Raw genomic sequence first — 20,958 nt, forward strand, 5'->3', positions numbered from 1 at the left:
AACTATATTTTTTGTCCTTATCTGCCTTTCTAGCATCTCGTGACTTCATAAGTGCCACTCCTGTATAATGTGTACATGGAAGCTTCTGGCCCACCCAGTCCCGCAGTCTTTCAGTCCCAAAGAAACACACAGAGGATTACATTAATTATAAAATGTTTGGCCTATTAGCTCAGCTTATTATTAACTAACTCTTACAACTTAAATTAACCCAAAGCTCTTGTCTATGTTTAGCCACATGACGTGGTACCTTTTTCTCAGTGAGGCATTCTCATCTTGCTTCCTCTGCATCTGGCTGGTGACTGACTCTGCCTTCCTCTTCTCAGAATTCTTAGTCTGGTTGCCCCACCTATATTTCCTGCCCGGTTAACTGGCCAATCAGCTTTTTATTAAGCCAATACAAGCGACAAATCTTTATAATATACAAGAGCATTGTTTCATAACAAGTTTGTAGAGCACAATATGATTTTTATGATTTAGAAAAATCATAATATGTGATTTTTTCATAACTATTACTTCTATTAGCCTCTTCTTTATTTGACTGTTTTATTTTATTTTTAGATGTCTAGAAATGTTTTCTTTGTTTCTGCCTATTACTGTCCATAAAAGAAAGACAAGCTTGAGGATCTGGAAATTGCTGGAGTTCATGGCACTATCTTGTATTCAGAGCACAGCCAATGATTTGTTTGCTTGGCTCACATATCACTCTCCTAACTCTGTCTCAAAATAAGCCAACAGTGAGAGAAACAGCTGCCTGGTAAAACATAAAACGCAGTTATCGTCTTTGTATTTGGGGGCTTTAGATGTGGACTCTTTGAGTAGAGAAAAGCAACAGAAAGTACAACACCTAAACATGTGAGCCTTGATTTTTTGTTTCTGAAAAAGCCATGGCACAAGAGAGTGGCACAAAAGGCGAAGATTTACAACATTCCCTGCTATCCAACTCTGTCCCCAACCTCTCGTGACTACAGAAAAGACATCATGACCCTTGTTTCTGACCATCCAGATATACTTTATTCCCCTACTGTCCATGTTGGGATGCTAAAATATGAATGTAGGGTTGCCAGATACAATACAGGATGCCTAAATAAATTGAAATTTCAGATAGCAAGGAATAATTTTAGTTTAAGTATATACAGATCTTGAGTGGGCCGTATTTTTACCAAAAATTGCTCATTCTCTAAAGTGTAAAGTTCTTTTATCTTTATTTGCTAAATCTGGCAACATAATCATGAGATCTTAGTTCTAATGGAAGAAGCATGGGAAACAGCCTCCAGAAGCCACCAGAGAGAGACCAGTAGACTCTAGGAGTACCAGTGTCAGTCTGGACGCTAGTGTGATCGATCACATACAAGCAGCAGACTTTGGTCTAGAATTGTTCACTCTACTGGACTTGGGTTTCTTTTGTGCCTGGGCATTGCTTAAGCCAGGAAGGAACTTGTTATATTAATAGCCATATTGGCTGAGAGCAAAGAAAATCCCTGGGGAGTCTGTGGGTTCTTTTAGATGCCAGGTGTTCCTGGTACCTCACAGAGCCTGATGGAAATGGTGCACATTCCACGTGGATCTTGACCGCATCTTAGTTTCCATATTTTAAAAGTCTTTATCCCCTCTGAACTATTTGAAAATTGTCACACTTTCTTCAATTCATATCTTGTTTTATTCTTTTTCTACTACCATAGTGAATAACCATTAAAACCCTCTTCAGATGAAGCCAAGAGTATGCACATTTGATATTTTAAGTTCATACCCATGAGCAATTTCTACTTTTTAAAAATTAATTTTGGAAAAAGTGAACCATGTTGCTAGAAATAATGATTTGTATTACCATCCTTCTTGAAAAGCCTCTGGTCCTACACTGTGTATTTCTCATGCTGAACTCTTGTTTATGAAAAAGCTGTAGTCATTTCATTTTTTACCATAGTGATCAGACAAGTTAAAATTTCCCATGATTATAGCAAGATTTTTCTTCCTTGAAAATGATGTATTGTTATTGCCATTACAAATTTATTTTTGAGAGCTAAGCCATGTCAAAACTTTTTAATTCCATCATTGTTGACACAATGGAACATATTTTTATATTGTGCAAAATCCTCTGTATTATAGGCTATTATGATACCACCAACCTGGGCCCCTCCATCTACTGTGTGACAGTAATGTATCTAATTGTGATATGCAGGAATATCTTCAGGCAGAGACACCTATTACTCCTTGGTAGACAAGACTAAAGTTTGTGTGTGTGTGTGTGTGTGTGTGTGTGTGTGCGCGCGCGTCCTGAAGCAAATATATACTTTATGTGCTTTCTAAGTCAGAAGACAGATGATTTACCCTTTGCTTTATTTAATCTTTGACTGTGTTATGGGATCATGCACATTAAAACTTTAGCCAGCTCTATTTTCCTTAGATCTATTAAAATGAAAGACACTGAACTTCCTGCACTTTTTAGTGTCTAGGTGATTTTTTTTCAGATAGTTCAGACTTCTATGCTTTTATATGAACGCAGGGGCTTTTATGAATGAAAGTGAGTATAGTTCATCCAAGTCAGCCTCAGCCCAGAACTGGCTATAGGTCATTAGTGCCATTGACTAAATTAAAATTGAGTATATAGAAGTTGAGGTGATTTCCAGAAAATATTTTTCTAAGGCCATTTCTGAATATAGTCATGAAGTATCCTTACTTATTAATGAATTTGTCCTTATTTATTGATGAACACATGGCAGATAATAACACTGGCTTCAGACTCTGTAAGCAGAGTGAAGTAAAGTGGCAGCTTGCTTTGAAGAATTGGCGTTGACAATTTTCTCCATTTTAACCACTATATTTCAGACATTTTCTATACTAATATGCTAATCAATGAGCAAGGAAATAAGCTTTTATCTTCGAGTAAATCATTAAAATTTTTCATGATTTTTTTCCATGAAAAGAAAATATAATTGGTCTCTTGGGTCAATCTTTGAGAATTATCTTTTAGATCTTAAAGTTTGTTATAAGGCATAAGACAAATGCTGTAAGGCTTGAACTGGCTTGTCTCTGTTGGGGTGGTCTGGTTAGAACAATAGGTTGGTACAGGGATTTCCTGGGACCAGGGTAAATAGCCCTGGCTCTTGGAGAAATCTCCCTCAGACTGGAGAAGCAATTCTTCTCCAGTGTACTACTGTGCCAATGTAGCGTTGTAAACTGGTGTCGGGTGCCAGTCAGGAGTACTTCCTGATCCTGCCAAGCATAGCATATGGTGCTAGAAAATGAACAGTAATGGCCTTGATGTGTAGTAGTTTAGTTGAGGAGAGGATGGGCAGAGAGTACAGAAAATACTGAAAAACATAACAATGATACATATGTAAGTGAGAGTCGTGTCGTGTACATGAGAGAATGCAGCCCAGATTTGGGGGAGAAAGATCTTTGGCTTCCAGCTTACGTCATGCAAATTTAAATTGCTAATAGCCAATGTTAAATTGCTTTGTAAATTTCAACCCTTCTTTTGGCAAGCAACATGGCCATAAAACTAAAAAAAAAACAAACATTCATTCTGTTTGATCTAACTAACTTTTTCTTAAAATCTTAGTGGAGAAGGAACAAGTCTAATAAATGATGGCGTTCACTGTGGCAGTGTTTTTGGATGTGGGAGGACATTGTCTGCCACATGGGTGGATCAGCACATAGAGTCACTTAATGGATTATGACCCAACTTTAACAAAATGTGCATATGTAGACTGAACTACATGGGAAGGTGCCACGTGAGGCAAGAAAACGAAATATCAGCTTGTCCATACCGCATGACAGGAGTGACTCCATCACCGGCTGCATTCAGCTGGAGAGCATCAGGCATAAAACAGAACTTGTGTTTAGATGATGGATCGGAGATAGCATGTTGTGTCTTTGGAACGCTTACGCCATTGCGATGTGGTTTGTATGATTGAAAATAACTGAAAGTTAGGCCATCAGCTTGGCACTCGGGGGTTTAGAATTGTTTTGTGTTGATGGCATCACTGATTCAGCACACCAGCATGTGTCAAGACAGAAGAAAGGAAAGAACACATGGGGATTACAGGATGAGAGTCAGTGAAAGATAAACCATCAACAGGCATGGAGTTTATGGACCCGATGCTACTAGTGGGAGGCCCCCACAGGGAGCATCCTTAGATGTAAAATACATCTACCCGGGGAGGGGAGGTGGTTCAACTCCTGCCAGGACAAAGTTCTGTGCTGTGTAGATCCTCGTTTGTGTGTTGCTGCTTCTCCAGAAGAGACATGTCAGTGACTTTCTTAAAGAGAAATAACAATCAACAATAAATTTTATTTAAATTAATAATAAATTATTATATTATTTAAATATTATTAATTAAATTATCAATGATAATGATAATAAGTTAAAAAGCAGCTTGCTGTCTCGTTTCTGGGAGTAAGGGAGGAGAGTGGTGTACAGACCTCAGATGGTACCATTTGACTGCCCTTTCCTGCTCATCACAGCAGGTATCTGTGAGGCTTTCTTGATACCAGAGCACTGTCCTCACCAAGCCCTTCCTTTTCTCCAAAGGCCAATTAGAGCACAGAAGAGAAGATGATAACCTTCTGGGATTCGTGGATGGTTTGAAGCTGCATCCTTTGCTCCCAGGACCCTGAGTACGGAGAGTGAGGAGTCTGTGGAGGACATGGAGCTGGGCACTAAACAACCCCATAGAGGACCTTGTCTTTGTAGAGAAGGGAAAGAATGGGGAGCACTCTTCAGAAGAGAACTGAAGAAATGGTTCAGGCCAGACAAGAAAGTGCCATGATCTGTGAAGTGGCCTTAACTCTGCTCTGAACTTTCCCTTGTAGCCCTTGATATAACGTGGTTATAGAATCTGAATGAAAGCTTAATATTTATTTATCTTTATAGAAACATGTAGTAGCATTTTATTTGCATTTTAATAAAGAAAGCTTGCCTGAAGATCAGAAAAGTAAAACAGCCACACTGGCCAGCCTTACAGACCAGGCAGTGGTGACACACACCTTTAATTCCAGTAGCCACACTAGCTTGCTATAGAAACCAGGCCATAGTGGCTACTGGGATTCATGGTGTGTATCATTGCTGCCTGGTCTGTAAGGCTGGCCAGTATGGCTGTTTACTTTTCTGATCTTCAGGCAAGCTTTATGTATTAAAATACAAATGAAATGCCACTACAGAGACAGTATTTTTTTCTTTGAAGTTGACAGGAGCTTTAAAATGTCTACAGATTTAAATGATCTCTACTCCCCTTTCTTGCCTGCCCCCCAAATGATGCACATAATTAAACAGAGACCATTACCTTCCCCTCCCCCCTTTTTTGGATTTTCAAGACAGGATTTCTCTGTGTAACAGTTCTAGTTGTTCTGGAACTAGCTCTTGTAGACCAGGCTGGCCTCAAACTCACCCATAAAGATCTGCCTGCCTCTGCCTCCTGAATGCTGGGAAAATAGGCCTGCGCCTCCACCACCCGACCTTCTTTTTCCTTTCTATTGTTACATCTCAGCTTTCCATTTTCCTTAAAAATACTTTCCTTCCAGAATTCCATGAATCTGATTTGGACTTGTTTGTGGTAACTAGCTGTGTTCTGTAATGATGTCCATGAAAAGCTGCGGTTTCCTCTTCTCAGCACTGACTAGAGCTGGGAGTTTCTGACAGAAAGAACAGATCAAAGCTCTTACCAACTCAGCATACTTCTTGAATAAAAAATCAAGCTTTTCTTCGGCTGTTTGCAGCTTGTTCAGATTTTGCATTAGCAGGTTAGCTTCTTTGCCTTGAAAAAAAAAATGTAAAGAACCAGTGTTGACCTTGTAGTAGGATGATAGGAGTTGGTATTTCCAACTGATCACTTGCAAATTAGGATCAACCTTCTGCAAATTAGGACCAATCTCAGCCAAACCGCTAACTTTCCTGAGCCTCCGATACAATTTTCCCTTCCTATAAGAAATGACCCCTGCCTTTCAGAGTGAGGTTTAGCTCGTGCAATGCAGGGTCTAATTCAGGGTAGAACTTCAATAAATGTTTGTCAAAACAGTATTCCTCAAATTCCCCATTACCCCCCTTGTGTATCCTTAATATTTTAAAGGTAAGTGTGTAACAACACTGACTTTATGAAATGATAAATTACTCATTTCCTATGTCAACTAATAAAAAGGAAACAGAAAAGCTAATTAGAGTTCCTGATGAAGAAGAAACAGCCAGTGTCAGTACATGATGTTGGGAACTTCAGTTCAAGTCTGTTTAGCCTCTGTTGTCATGGTACGTCCCGTTGAACCAGTCCTCCCTGCTAAGCCTACTCATCAGGCTTGGGTGGGAATAACTCTAGCCATACTGCCTACCAGAGAATAAAAACCAACATATAAGGGAGAAAGAAGCAAACCTCAGAGATGTTTCACAGGTGTGTGTGTGTGTGCGCGCATGTGTGGTCTGTGACTTTAGTCTTCCCCTGCAGTCATTTCTTCTACCCAGACCTTAATCTCTGCTGGCAGCTTCATTTTTTTTTCTCCCCAGTTGGACATCAAGCTACATTTTAAAACTCATATGTTCCTGATTATTTAACAGAGAGATTTAGGCTCTCCCCTGCCTTCTTCCTTCTGTCTCCTTTAGCTTTGCCTCTCTGTGGTGCTAGTTAACCATCTGGCCAGTATCAGGAGGGATGTCTGGGATGCTTGGACCCGCATTTATTACTAATCACATTTTTGTAAGCCATCCTGCTGAGGCATAGGATTTTTCCCTTCCTCCCCTCTCTGCGACAGCCACTCGGTCAACTCACAGTAAAGGAGGTTAGGCCAGCGAGGAGAGCCCATGTTTACTGATACAAACCCGCTGAAGAATGTGAGCAGCTCTGCAAACTTTTCCCTAAGAACTGATATTCCCCCTGGGCTAGAATCCTTGTTTGCATCCTGGAGAATTAGGATGGCCTTCCAGAGAAAGGGTATGAGAACACATGTATACAAATGCATTCATTGTTTACTCACGACTCGATTCTAGTGGACACCTTATATTCCTATTCATTAAATATGGCAAGCTCACATGCGGCTACAAAATTTTAGGTCTAGAAGGATCTTCAAAGACATCCAGGCTAGCCAATTTAATTTTCTAGATGAAATATCAACAGCCCAGAAAACACCAACAATCCATGATTAGTCCTGGCCTTGCAAAGACTTTAATCCAAGGTGGCTTGCTCTAAGATTTCACTTGGAATTTTGGTGGTAGAGAAATCTAGTGAAAAAGAGGAACGTCTTTAGAAGAAAATGACCTCATTCCTAATGTTCGGTCTCTCTTGGCTCAGGGAGTCAGTTCAGATCTGAGACTGGCCGAAGACAGGAGAGAAGGTGGCTGTGAGCGGGGCTGCACTCAGCCCCTGGCTCTCCAAAGCCCCAGGACATTGTGCTGCCCTTTGCTGCTGCTGATTGCTGCTGCTTGCCCCTGCAGAGCATGGACTTCCGCTGCTCCTGTGGCAGCTTGGGTGATCTGCCCTGGTCAGACCATCATTTCACCCTTGGCTGCAGAGCCATGAATGTAGGCATGTGAAGGTGGCTCTCCTGGGCCATTTTTACCTACTAAGGGCAAGGAAATGCTCTGTTTCTCGGATTAAGGCCAGAGCCTAGCATAGTGTTTGGTCCATGGCAAATGCTCAATAACACTAATAGTATAGCAAAATAAAGCCAGCCAGCAGACACAGGCATCAGACAAATCAAATGACATTGTCCTGATTAAGTAGAAGGTTAACCTTTACTCTTACCTGGAGATTTAATGGTGGGAACACTTCTCATGGTGAGCATTAACGTAGGGAGCAATTGAATATCTTATTGGAAGAGCAAAGGGTTTGTCTCTTTAGGTTATAATTTCTGTACCTGTTCACAGAGCATTTTGTTGTACTTATCGTATAATCTTCGTGTTAACTGAGACTCCATTCTGCTCTAGTTAATCTATCATTTTGTATAGATGTCTGTCTATCAACCCAGTGTATCAATACACTTTCAAACATTGTTCCCAGCCTCAAAAGAAAATTCAAGTAACAAGAGAGGTGTGTGCAGAATCCATCAGAGATGTTCAATTTTAAACCTGCATGGGTTCTGTGGGACTAGAGTGCTGTATAGAACACTCATAGAGGAGAGGAACAGACGTACTCAGCCTCTAAGAGAGCTGTTATTGCGTTTTCGTGGAAACAGAGCCAAATGTTGACTTATTAGACAAGAGGGAAACCTCGCTTTACTCCAGGACATTTTATCAGCTGGGCATCGTGAATATACCATACTTCTCCTGAATATACCATTCTGACGGAAGCCTTATCTCTCCCTGTAAAAGCGAAGGAAGGTATGCAGCGGGCACGTGACTACCGCAAGGCAAATGCTCTTTGTTGGGACGCTGTCTGGAAGCTGGAGCACCTGTGCACCGAGAACCGCGCTGCGGCTGCGGCATTTGGCTGTGACCGCTGGCACAGTTGTATTGGAGCGTGAAAAGGCTATTTTTACAAAAAAGACATTTATAAAAAAATCTTTTTGGTCAATCATTTGGAAAAGGAATGAAAAACCTTAACTTTTAGACAGTTGGAGCAGCTGTAGAAATGTGAGCTAGGCTTTTTCTCAATTACAGTGATACTCATTTACACTAAATGTCATGAGTGCTTGCCTAGATTTAACGTATCCCTAAACTTATGTTTTTCCTCTTCCAATGGGTTTTCTTTGTTTTTGGTGGAGGGGATAAAATTTGTTCTTGTGTACTTGCTTGTACAATTCTGTATTTCCTTCTTGTCCATCTATTATGGATGAGTGTGTCTTCTTTCAATGTTACACCCAGAGCCACATTTTAATGTTATTTTTTGCCCTCCTATTAATACAACTGAAAAATCAGTGTTAGAGAATTTCTAAACATTAATAGAGATCTCTTCAGGAAAGTACACATCTAGCTAGGAGACCTAAGTTTTAGAATCGTATTTCCATTAACAAGTTGAGCAACTTTATGACCTCAGTTTCCCTGAATATCAAATTAAATTAATGAGTTGACTAAATGGATTCTGAACCTAGTCTTTAGGGTTTGGTGACTCCACAAATGACATAGGTTTTGCCATTTATCGTCTGGTATAAATAGCAACGAAGGCCAAATGACAGCATTGTTTGAACCATTTCATCATCCTAGGACTGTGAACGTTGATCTGCATTTTAAATTAGTACCCTTACCCCCCCACACACACACACTGTCACCTCTCATAGTAACAGCGTTTGATTGCTGAGCTGGGTTTTAATCCCCAATCAGTGTTGGCAGATCCACTCTGCCTGTGTTTTCCAGTCGCAGCATCTTCCCTTACGTTGACATTTTGTGCCTCTGGAATTTTAGTGACCGCGTCAGAGTTGCACTGGGAACTTTACGCTTTCACTCACTCAGAGAACCGACCTGGATTTCTCATGGGGTCAGCTGGGGACATGCTCACACTACTACTAATCAGGGTAAAGTTCAGAGAGAGTAATAAGGTGTTACATGCACACTGGCTCCTCTGCTCAGAAGACAGAGTCGTTTCACTCGAGACTTGCTTTCTGGAGCCCTGACTCTGTTTCTCCAACTCCTCTCTCTACTCAATTCTGACCCAAGTTTCAGCTCCTCTGTGAACCAGCTCATCTATCTCTGAGTCCCACCCATTCCTCTTCTCCTTGAATTCCACTGGGCTCTCATCTTTCCCTCAAGAACATTCAGAATTCATAACAAAGCTAAGGGTTGTTGTCCTCTCAGACTATATAAAAACCAACTAGAAATGGATCAGACCATCTGGTGTGTGTGTGTGTGTGTGTGTGTGTGTGTGTGTGTCTTCTATGGAAGATGAGGAGAAGTAAATGAGTATCTGAAGATGTTACATTACAGAATTAACATTGTCTTGCTTATGGGTTTCCCAGTGTGCGTATTGAAACTTACCTGTAGAGGGTGAAGGTGAATGAAATATTCCACAGCAAACCTGTTTCTCTGGCATTATTTAGGATTTTTACTCAGAGAAATGACCACCTTCTGCAGTCACGGGGATGCCTCTGAGAAGTTTTCTTTTATAAAAAAGACAGTTACAAGTGTCTACTTTGGTAAATGGCAGATGCATATAAAGTCTTATCTTGTCTGGCAACCTCCTTCTGCCCAGGGAAGTATTTTTTGCCGAGGAAGAAGCCCACAGCCAGAAGTTTATTACTTGAAGGTTGGAAGAAACAGTTTCTAAGGCCAGAGCCTCCTTTTCTCCCACAACCTGCTTTTTGCCGAGTTGTCACGGTGCCCTGGGCTGGCTTTATGCACACCAGTTCTGAACTGCTGTGCACGGCAGAGTTTTGGCAGGTTCTGAATTTGATTTAAACACACAGCAAAGTGTGTAGACAATATTGCAGCGCCACGTAATTAACCAGTAGCCACTCGCAGGCAGCTAAGTTGGAAGTCATGGTTTTGTGTGTAGGCTTGTCTGAAAATGCTGTTATCACGAGGGGCATGGCTGAGACTGTACTGTGTGCAGGAGAATATGTTAATGATGCAGAGTAGGAGAGCACAGAGAGGCCCACACACGCTGAGAGTTGGCCTCGGATGCACATACAGAAACTCTAGCCAGATACACTGGGCTGGAGTTTGCTAATTTGTAGAGAGTGGAAGGGGAAAAAAAAAAGGAGGTAATATTTTTTTCTCACGCTGAAAAACTGTCCTAATTATTTGGTGATTATAAGTATTATACAGGTTTATAAAATAATTCATGGGAGAGAATGTAGACGCTCCCACTGGTGTTCTTTAATTCTCCCTTATTTTCTTCATATTTTGCCCCTTCGTATAGCAGACACACATAAATCCTTGTACAAATGGTTTAGGATGATATGCACAATGGTTCAGGAACAATCTGGGTCCTTAGTGTGACAGCGCCAAGAGACACATCCCCGATGATCTGTGAAAAAATTGCTCTTTAACACGGAAGGACATTAGAATGATCCCCAATGTTCTAGAATGATTTCATCTTGCATTTTTGGAATATGAAGATATATTAAATGTTGTGATATTTATGTGTGTGTATGGAGGGGGTGGGGTCAGGTGTATTACTGGAAGGTATCATTTAACCCTTGCGGAAACTCTTTTCATGGTGAGTTTTATGTAACAGTGGCTCCCTACTCAAGTGTCAAATACTGGGGTTTACAGCTAGAACTCTGTTACTGGAGTGTGTGGCGTGTGACCGAAGTGCTGACCCAATGCCCTTGGTATTTCACTCTATCGTGATGTACAAATGAATGAGATGTGCCTGCTACCCTTGAGAACCCACCCACAGAGACAGTCATAGTAGGGACAGACTGAGGGAGTTTCCTCTGTACAAGAATGTGTTTTCAGCCATAGCTACAAAGTTAGCCTTCTTTCCCTTCATCCACAGTTCTTGTTGGTGCTACCAATCCCTCATGCTCTTCAAACACATTTCACCTCTGCCTGTTTCTGCTGCACAACAGTTCACGTGTGTGCTTTTCTCTCTGTACTGAGAGACTGTTAACCAAATCATCTCTGTCTGTGCCCCAAGCATAGTGCAATAACCAGATAGTAAATAGTCATGAGACTACTGAATGGATGAGAGCAGGTAAGTGTCTTCTGCTATTCTTGGCAAAAGTAACCATATTTTTTTGTGATCTGTGCTTAATCAAAAATATTTTGCAGACGCGGCGGAGCGCCGGCGGCCAGACGCGGCGGAGCGCCGGCGGCCAGACGCGGCGGAGCGCCGGCGGCCAGACGCGGCGGAGCGCCGGCGGCCAGACGCGGCGGAGCGCCGGCGGCCAGACGCGGCGGAGCGCCGGCGGCCAGACGCGGCGGAGCGCCGGCGGCCAGACGCGGCGGAGCGCCGGCGGCCAGACGCGGCGGAGCGCCGGCGGCCAGACGCGGCGGAGCACACCGCATTCAGGAAGAGGCTTTGGGAGACCAGCGCGGCAGCAGACGCAAGCAGCAGAGTCAGGCGGGCAATAAGGAGAACAGATCGCCCTACTACAATCAAATCAAAGAGGTAGGCCTTTGTTTGGCCAGGTCACTGGCAAACGGGGAGCCTGGTCCTGTCCGGAAGACACTTCGGAGGGGTGAGAGGGTTCTTGGCCTGCGGCAGAAACCAGGAAACAGAGCGAGGGCATTTTGTAAGCGGAGCCCTGGGCCAGCAGGGAAACCTGATCCGGTTTTTAAAAGACCGATTAGATAGGATTAATAGGAGGAGATGGGCAGACGCCAAGGCAAGAACTCACCCAATAATCTGAAAAACAACATGAAAACACCAGAACCCAAGGATCTTACAACAGAAGTATTTGAACAATCTAACACAGAAGAAGTGGAAAAAATTGACTTTATGAACGCAATAGAGTCCCTTAAACAACATGTAAAAAATGCCCTTATAGAAATGGATGAGAAGTATAACAAAAAGTTTGAAGAAATGAGTAAATATGTACATGATACCCTGGGAAACCAAGATAAAACGATCAAACAGGTAATGGAAACAGTTCAAGAATTGAAAACTGAAATGAAGGCAAGGAAGAAAATACAAACTGAGGACCAGCCGGATATGGAAAATCTAGGTCAACGAGCAGAGTCTACAGAAACAAGCATAATCAATAGAATACAAGAGATAGAAGAAAGAATCTCAGATGCAGAAGACACCATAGAGAAAATAAACGAACAGATCAAAGAAAACAGCAAAACCAACAAATTCTCAACACAAAACATTCAGGAAATATGGGACACAATAAAAAAACCAAACTTAAGAATAATAGGTATAGATGAAGGAGAAGAGTCACAGCTCAAAGGCCCAGAAAATATATTCAACAAAATTATGGAAGAAAACTTTCCCAACTTAAAGAAAGATATTCACTTAAATATTCAAGAAGCATACAGAACACCAAACAGACTGGATCAAAGAAAAACATCTCCTCGCCATATAATAATCAAAACACAAAATATACAGGTTAAAGAAAGAATATTAAGAGCTGCAAAGGAAAAAGGGCAAGTAACTTATAAAGGTAAACCGATCAGACTTACACCCGACTTCTCTATGGAAACTATGAAAGCCAGAAGATCCTGGATAGATGTTCTGCAGAAGCTAAGAGACCATGGATGCAAGCCCAGACTACTATACCCAGCCAAGCTTTCGTTCACTATAAATGGAGAAATCAAGACATTCCAGGATAAGAATAAATTTAAACAATACGTAGCCACAAATCCAGCCCTACAGAAAGTAATAGAAGGAAAATCACAACCCAAGGAATCCAACACTGCCAACACTGCCTACAATAACCCGGGCATCTAGTGACCCTTCACCAGCACATCTCAAAGAAGGGAGACACACAATCTCTACAACCAAAAGCAATAAGAATAACCGGAGTAAACAACCACTGGTCATTAATATCACTTAATATTAATGGGCTCAATTCACCTATAAAAAGGCACAGGCTAAAAGATTGGATACGAAAACAGGATCCAACATTCTGCTGTTTGCAAGAAACACATCTCAACCACAAAGACAGGCACCTACTCAGAGTAAAGGGTTGGGAAAAGGTGTTTCAAGCAAATGGTCCTAAGAAAAAAGCAGGTGTGGCCATATTAATTTCTAACAAAACTGACTTCAAACTAAAATCAATCAGAAGAGACCAAGATGGTCACTTTATACTCATAACAGGAACAATTCATCAGGATGACGTCTCAATTCTGAATATCTACGCCCCCAATATAAAAGCACCTACTTATGTAAAAGAAATATTACTAGAACTCAAAGCAGACATCAAACCACACACACTAGTAGTAGGAGACTTCAACACACCTCTCTCTACAAGGGACAGGTCAATCAGACAGAAACCTAATAGAGAATTAAGAGAATTATTGAAGGTAATGAAGCAAATGGACTTAACAGACATCTATAGAACATTCCACCCAAATAGGAAAGAATATACCTTCTTCTCTGCAGCTCATGGAACCTTCTCAAAAATTGACCACATACTTGGAAACAAAGGAAACCTCCACAGATACAAAAAAATATCAGTGTCCACCTGTGTCCTATCTGATCACCATGGATTAAAGTTAGAAGGCAACAACAATGCTACCCACAGAAAGCCGACAAACTCATGGAAACTGAACTGTCAACTACTGAACCACACCTGGGTCAAGGAAGAAATTAAGAAAGAAATTAAAGTCTTCCTTGAATTTAATGAAAATAAAGAGACAACATACTCAAACCTATGGGACACAATGAAAGCAGTGCTAAGAGGAAAGTTCATAGCACTAAGTGCCCACTTAAAGAAAACGGAAAATGCATGCATTGCGGACTTAACAACACACCTGAAAGCTCTAGAAAAAAAAGAAGCAGACGCGCCCAGGAGAAGTAGAAGATTGGAAATAATAAAACTGAGGGCCGAAATCAACAAAATAGAAACACAGAAAACAGTCCAAAGAATCAATGAAACAAAAAGCTGGTTCTTGGAGAAAGTCAACAAGATCGACAAACCCATATCCAAACTAATTAAACGACAGAGAGAGAACACACAAATAAATAAGATCAGAAATGAAAAGGGGGACATAACCACAGACACAGAGGAAATTCAGAGAATCATTAGATCTTACTACAAAAGCCTGTATAACACAAAACTGGAAAATATAAAAGAAATGGACACTTTTTTAGATAAATACCATATACCAAAGTTAAACCAGGACCAGGTGAACAATCTAAACAGACCTGTTAGTCGCGAAGAATTAGAAGAGGTTATAAAAAACCTACCTACCAAAAAAAGCCCAGGACCAGATGGTTTCAATGCGGAATTCTACCAGAACTTCCAAGAAGAGTTAATACCTATACTCCTTAATGTATTCCACAATATAGAAACAGAAGGGTCATTACCAAACTCCTTCTATGAAGCTACAGTTACTTTGATACCAAAACCACACAAAGACTCAACCAGGAAGGAGAATTACAGGCCAATCTCACTCATGAACATCGACGCAAAAATCCTCAACAAAATACTGGCAAACCGAATCCAAGAACACATTAGAAAAATTATCCATTATGATCAAGTAGGCTTCATCCCAGAGATGCAGGGCTGGTTCAACATACGAAAATCTATCAATGTAATCCACCATATAAATAAACTGAAAGAAAAAAATCATATGATCATTTCATTAGATGCTGAAAAAGCATTCGACAAAGTTCAACACCCCTTCATGATAAAGGTCTTGGAGAGAATAGGGATACAAGGATCCTACCTAAATATAATAAAAGCTATTTACAGCAAGCCAACAGCTAACATTAAATTGAACGGAGAAAAACTCAAAGCCATCCCACTAAAATCAGGAACACGACAAGGATGTCCACTATCTCCATACCTCTTCAATATAGTGCTTGAAGTTCTAGCAATAGCAATAAGACAACATAAGGAGATCAAGGGGATTTGTATTGGAAAGGAAGAAGTTAAGCTTTCATTATTTGCAGATGATATGATAGTATACATAAGTGATCCCAAAAATTCTACCAAAGAACTCCTACAGCTGATAAACACCTTTAGTAATGTGTCAGGATACAAGATCAACTCCAAAAAATCAGTTGCCTTCCTTTACACTAAGGATAAGGAAACAGAGAGGGAAATCAGAGAAGCATCACCTTTCACAATAGCCACAAATAGCATAAAATATCTAGGGGTAACCCTGACCAAGGAAGTGAAAGACCTATTCGACAAGAACTATAAGTCTTTGAAGAAAGAAATTGAAGAAGACACCAGAAAATGGAAGGACCTCCCTTGCTCTTGGATTGGGAGGATCAACATAGTAAAAATGGCAATTCTACCAAAAGCAATCTATAGATTCAATGCAATCCCCATCAAAATCCCATCAAAATTCTTCACAGATCTGGAGAAGACAATAATCAACTTTATATGGAGGAACAAAAAACCCAGGATAGCCAGAACAATCTTATACAATAAAGGATTGTCTGGAGGCATTACCATCCCTGACTTCAAACTCTATTATAGAGCTACAGTATTGAAAACAGCCTGGTATTGGCATAAAAACAGAGAAGTCGACCAATGGAATCGAATAGAAGACCCTGACTTTAACCCACAAACCTATGAGCACCTGATTTTCGATAAAGGAGCTAAAAGTATACAATGGAAAAAAGACAGCATTTTCAACAAATTGTGCTGGCAAAACTGGATGTCAATCTGTAAAAGAATGAAAATAGATCCATATCTATCACCATGCACAAAACTCAAGTCCAAATGGATTAAAGACCTCAATATCAGTCCGAACACACTGAACCTGATAGAAGAGAAAGTGGGAAGTACTCTACAACACATGGGCACAGGAGACCACTTCCTGTGTATAACCCCAGCAGCACAGACACTAAGGGCATCATTGAATAAATGGGACCTCCTGAGGCTGAGAAGCTTCTGTAAAGCAAAGGACACTGTCACTAAGACAAAAAGGCAACCCACTTACTGGGAGAAGATTTTCACCAACCCCGCAACTGACAAAGGTCTGATCTCCAAAATATATAAAGAAATCAAGAAACTAGACCGTAAAAGGCTAATCAATCCAATTATAAAATGGGGCACTGAGCTGAACAGAGAATTCTCAACAGAAGAACTTCAAATGGCCAAAAGACACTTAAGGTCATGCTCAACTTCCCTAGTGATCAGGGAAATGCAAATCAAGACAACTTTAAGATACCATCTTACACCTGTCAGAATGGCTAAAATAAAAAACACCAATGATAGCCTTTGCTGGAGAGGTTGTGGAGAAAGGGGGACACTCACCCATTGCTGGTGGGAATGCAAACTTGTGCAACCACTCTGGAAAGCAGTGTTTCGGTTTCTCAGGAAATTCGGAATCAACCTACCCCTGGGTCCAGCAATACCACTCTTGGGAATATACCCAAGAGAGGCCCTATCATACAACAAAAGTATATGCTCAACTATGTTCATGGCAGCATTGTTTGTAATAGCCAGAACCTGGAAACAACCTAGATGCCCTTCAACGGAAGAATGGATGAAGAAAGTATGGAATATATACATATTAGAGTATTACTCAGCAGTAAAAAACAAGGACTTCTTGAATTTTGCATACAAATGGATGGAAATAGAAAACACTATCCTGAGTGAGGTAAGCCAGACCCAAAAAGAGGAACATGGGATGTACTCACTCATATTTGGTTTCTAGACATAAATAAAGGACATTGGGCTTATAATGCATGCTCCTAGAGAAGCTAAGTAAGAAGGTGAACCCAAAGACAAACACATAGGCAGCCTCATGAATATTAACCTTCATCAGGCGATGAAAGGAGACAGAGACAGAGGAGCACGGGACAGAAATCTCAAGGTCCAAATCAGGAGCAGAAGGAGACGGAGCACGAGCAAGGAACTCAGGACCGCAAGGGGTGCACCTACACACTGAGACAATGGGGATGTTCTATCGGGAACTCACCAAGGCCAGCTGGCCTGGGTCTGAAAAAGCATGGGATAAATCCGGACTGGCTGAACATAGAGGACAATGAGGAATACTGAGAACTCAAGAACAATCGCAGAGGGTTTCTGATCCTACTGCACGTACTGGCTTTGGGGGAGCCTAGGCAGTTTGGATGCTCACCTTAGGAGACCTGGATAGAGGTGGGCGGTCCTTGGGCTTCCCACAGGTCAGGGAACCCTGATTGCTCTTCGAGCAGATTAGGGAGGGTGACTTGATCGGGGGAGGGGGAGGGAAATGGGAGGCGGTTGCGGGGAGGAGGCAGAAATCCTTAATAAATAAATAAATAAATAAATAAATAAAAAACAAAAAAAAAAAAAGAAAGAAAAAAAAATATTTTATAATAAGTGATCTAATTGACAATTATTTTATCAACAAACATCCCTATTTATTATATTTTGCTTATATACTAGGTCTGCTTTAAATTTTCCATTCATTTATTCATCCTTATAGCAAGTATCTATTGAGCCTTTAATATGTCATCTCCCATCTTATAGCACAGGCATCCAGTGATGCTTGAAACACATACACACATTGTTCTTAAGACTGAAAAAAAAATCACCTAGGAATTAGATACATTAACCAAATACTGTCCCCCAAAATGTATAATTCACAATGCTGGTTAGTGCTGTGAAAAGAAGACACATGGTACAGTGCAGACCCAAAGAAGTTAGAGCTTTAGAACTGGACTAAGGAACTGCCTGTTGGTTATGAGCTGAGTGGTAAGTAGGGGTTCTATGCTCCAAACGCTCTGGAAGGGTGGCTGTGCAAAGTGGACAGAAGTTTCTAGGTAGACCGTGCACAGGCCTTTGGAGAAGGCAACAAGGAAGTTCAAAGAGCCAAAATAAAAGACGAGAATGGCTGTAGTAGTGGTGGGGTCAGGACAGAATGATAAAGAAAGAGATGCTGGGGATACTGTGAAATGAGGGGAAGCTTAAACTGCTTAGGGCTAGACCAGTTTAAGGGACTAAAAATGTCTTAAGAATTTTCGATTTCTAAGAGCAATGTGAAGCCATGTGGGTAGAGTAGATAGGCATCATGGTAAACTTTTACTTTAGTTTTATTTAAAGGAATGGGCTAGGGACAAATACAGCCCCCAAAGAGGGTATTCTATGAATCCAAAATTTATTAGATATAGATCTTAGTGAAGTTAAAGCAAATGGAATAATTAAGAGAAAAGCCATGTATTAGAAGATAATACTTGCCTAATCCTTTTAGGACCTTCTTTTCCAGCTTTTGCTCTTTATTGCTGGCAGGCTCCTTGGCTGTGGCTGCCTCTTCAGAAGCAGTGGGTTCCCTGTCTGCCCCTTCAGTGGTTTCCTCATAGTCCCCATCCTCATTGTCCAGTGCCTCTGTGTTTTCGGGCTGCTCCTTAGTTTCCACGCTGCCCTCTTTCCCCGTGGGACTGGCAGCAGACCCATACATGCTTATGATGTCTTCCAGTTGTTGGTTCAGCTCTTCCGAGATGTCGTGGGTTCCCTTCTCAGGGTGGACACTTGTCTCCTCGGGTGCTCCGAGTGACGTTGAGGGCTGCTGGCCAGCTTGCTTTTCCAGGCCATTTTGATTGAGTGATGAGCTGTCTCCTGCAGGTTTTGGCTCTTCAGCTGAGAGCTGCTTAGGGTGATTAGTCTCCATATGGGAGTGGTATCTGGTGGGGAGCACAGTTAGGTTTTATGTAATGAACCCACTTACAGATTAATGATAAAGGTATCTCTCAGATAGGTACCAACTAATTTTAGTATCTATCATAGAAAAAAGGAACTTTAATATACCACTGACACTAAAAATCAAGTCACGTTACTGCCATATTTTGAGTGTAATCTTCACATTTTAGGAGTGTTTCTAATTGCTGAAATCATCCGAGTTAACTCATGGCATTGTTTTTTGTATGGATATATTTGTTAATTTGAATCAAGATTTTCATGTGTAGACTTCACAGTCCTCAGAAGTATATACAGTCTTTATATAAGTGTGTGTATGTGTATATATGTATATATATGTATATATAGCATATAGGCATTCTTTTTCAAAGCTAAAATATTTACTACAAGAACCATTGTGTTTACTTAAAATCATTCATAATAGTCATATTCCTAAGCTATTTTTAATCTTTAAGTACAAATTTAATTTGCATACTTTAATATGAATACATTATTAGGTAAAAATCACCTTTCTCATATTTTCCTGATAATGAGCACCGTGCAATTATCAAGGAGCAAAAACATTTTTTTGAGCTTCAGACTAGCATTATTTTTTAATTAAAATGGGAATGAGGGATTATATAAATAAGCCAATACTATGGAAGGATGCTGGTGCTTATGAGTATTTTCATGTGTATATATGTGCACGAGTGTGGTGCATACACACACACGTGTGTGCACCGGTGGAGGACAGAGGAGGATGTCACGTGTTCTGCCATACCACTCTCCACCCTCTTCTTTTGAGACAGTGTCTCTCACTGAACCCGGCACTGGGCCCGCCTTAACTTCCTATCATTTTCCCTAGCAGCACTGCGATTACAGGCGCATCTGCCTACATCTGGGTTTTTACATGATTGTTAGGGACTGGACCCAAATCCTTGTGCTTGTAGGGTAAGTACTCTTACTCACTAAGCCATCTCTCCAACCCACCTTTAATACTAGTTCCTTAAATTTCTATACTATTCTACTCCTAAAATTGACTTTATTCTAGAAGAAAAGAGATTACAGTTTTCTAAGTCTTAAGTTTCCTAAGTTTTAGGAAATGGTAAGAATTTTAAGAAAAAAACAATGTATAATAAACAGAAAGATCAACTAGAGAAATAATTCAAATACAAAGTGGGTTCAAACCAGGCGTAGTGGGCTATGGCCGTTATCCTACATGGAGGAAGATCAGACATTCAAGACCATCCTCAGCTGTATAGTGAGTCCCAGGCCTGCCTCAGGCCTGTCCTCCTCCTCCTTCTTCTCCTCCTCTTCCTCCTCCTCCTCCTCATCTTCAACAGCAGCAACAACAACACCCAGATATAATACAGATTCTGGGAAATATGGAGCAATATAATACATTGCAATAAAGAACCCAGGCTTTGCTCTTACCACTTCGAGGAGTGTATAGATTTGGCTTAGGTTTTTTTAAAATTCTGGTACATTTTGTTTGCAAATAGAATTTAATGGCGATGCTGCTAATTTGCAGCCCCAAAATATGGCAAAATCCTCAAGCCTCACAGGTTTTGCTGTGTTGGCATGACAGTGAAAACAAACTGTTCTCCAAACGGCCCAGCTTCCTTGTCCCATTTTTAGGGTAGTAGGTGTCAGAATGCTTAAATGCCAAGAGTGGCAAAGCCAGCGTGCAGACACTGCCACCCACCTGTGGTGCTCACCCAGCTTTCACTGACTTGGACGCAAGTTCACTAGTTTTACGTTGTCAACTTCTTATCACATAATGTGGCAATGTCTCCACCACGCCGGGCAGTTTGTATCCTGACCTCTCCTTTCTACCCTCCCATCTATATATAACTCCTGCCTCTCCCAAGC

At 41.0% G+C, this 20,958-nt stretch overlaps 1 protein-coding gene across 3 annotated transcripts in view; it reads right to left on the reverse strand.

Annotated features, from left to right (window-relative positions):
* The window catches only part of Txlnb (taxilin beta), a 49,118-nt gene that overhangs the window by 27,194 nt on the left and 966 nt on the right, over nucleotides 1-20,958 (reverse strand). For 2 of the 3 annotated variants that reach the window (XR_012907764.1, XM_075948485.1), the window contains exons 2-3: nucleotides 18,652-19,094; nucleotides 5,662-5,753 (exon numbers count right to left, since the gene is read on the reverse strand). Coding sequence is in view for 2 of the 3 variants with exons in the window: in XM_075948485.1 (XP_075804600.1) it covers nucleotides 5,662-5,753; nucleotides 18,652-19,081 (522 nt within the window). In the remaining variant the exon portion in view is untranslated. Of the gene's footprint in view, nucleotides 1-5,661; nucleotides 5,754-18,651; nucleotides 19,095-20,791; nucleotides 20,892-20,958 lie in introns of those variants that run through there. The other variant, XM_075948497.1, reaches the window with a different exon arrangement.

The sequence above is a fragment of the Microtus pennsylvanicus genome, chromosome 1 (genome assembly GCF_037038515.1).
Source record: "Microtus pennsylvanicus isolate mMicPen1 chromosome 1, mMicPen1.hap1, whole genome shotgun sequence".
Lineage (NCBI taxonomy): Eukaryota > Metazoa > Chordata > Mammalia > Rodentia > Cricetidae > Microtus > Microtus pennsylvanicus.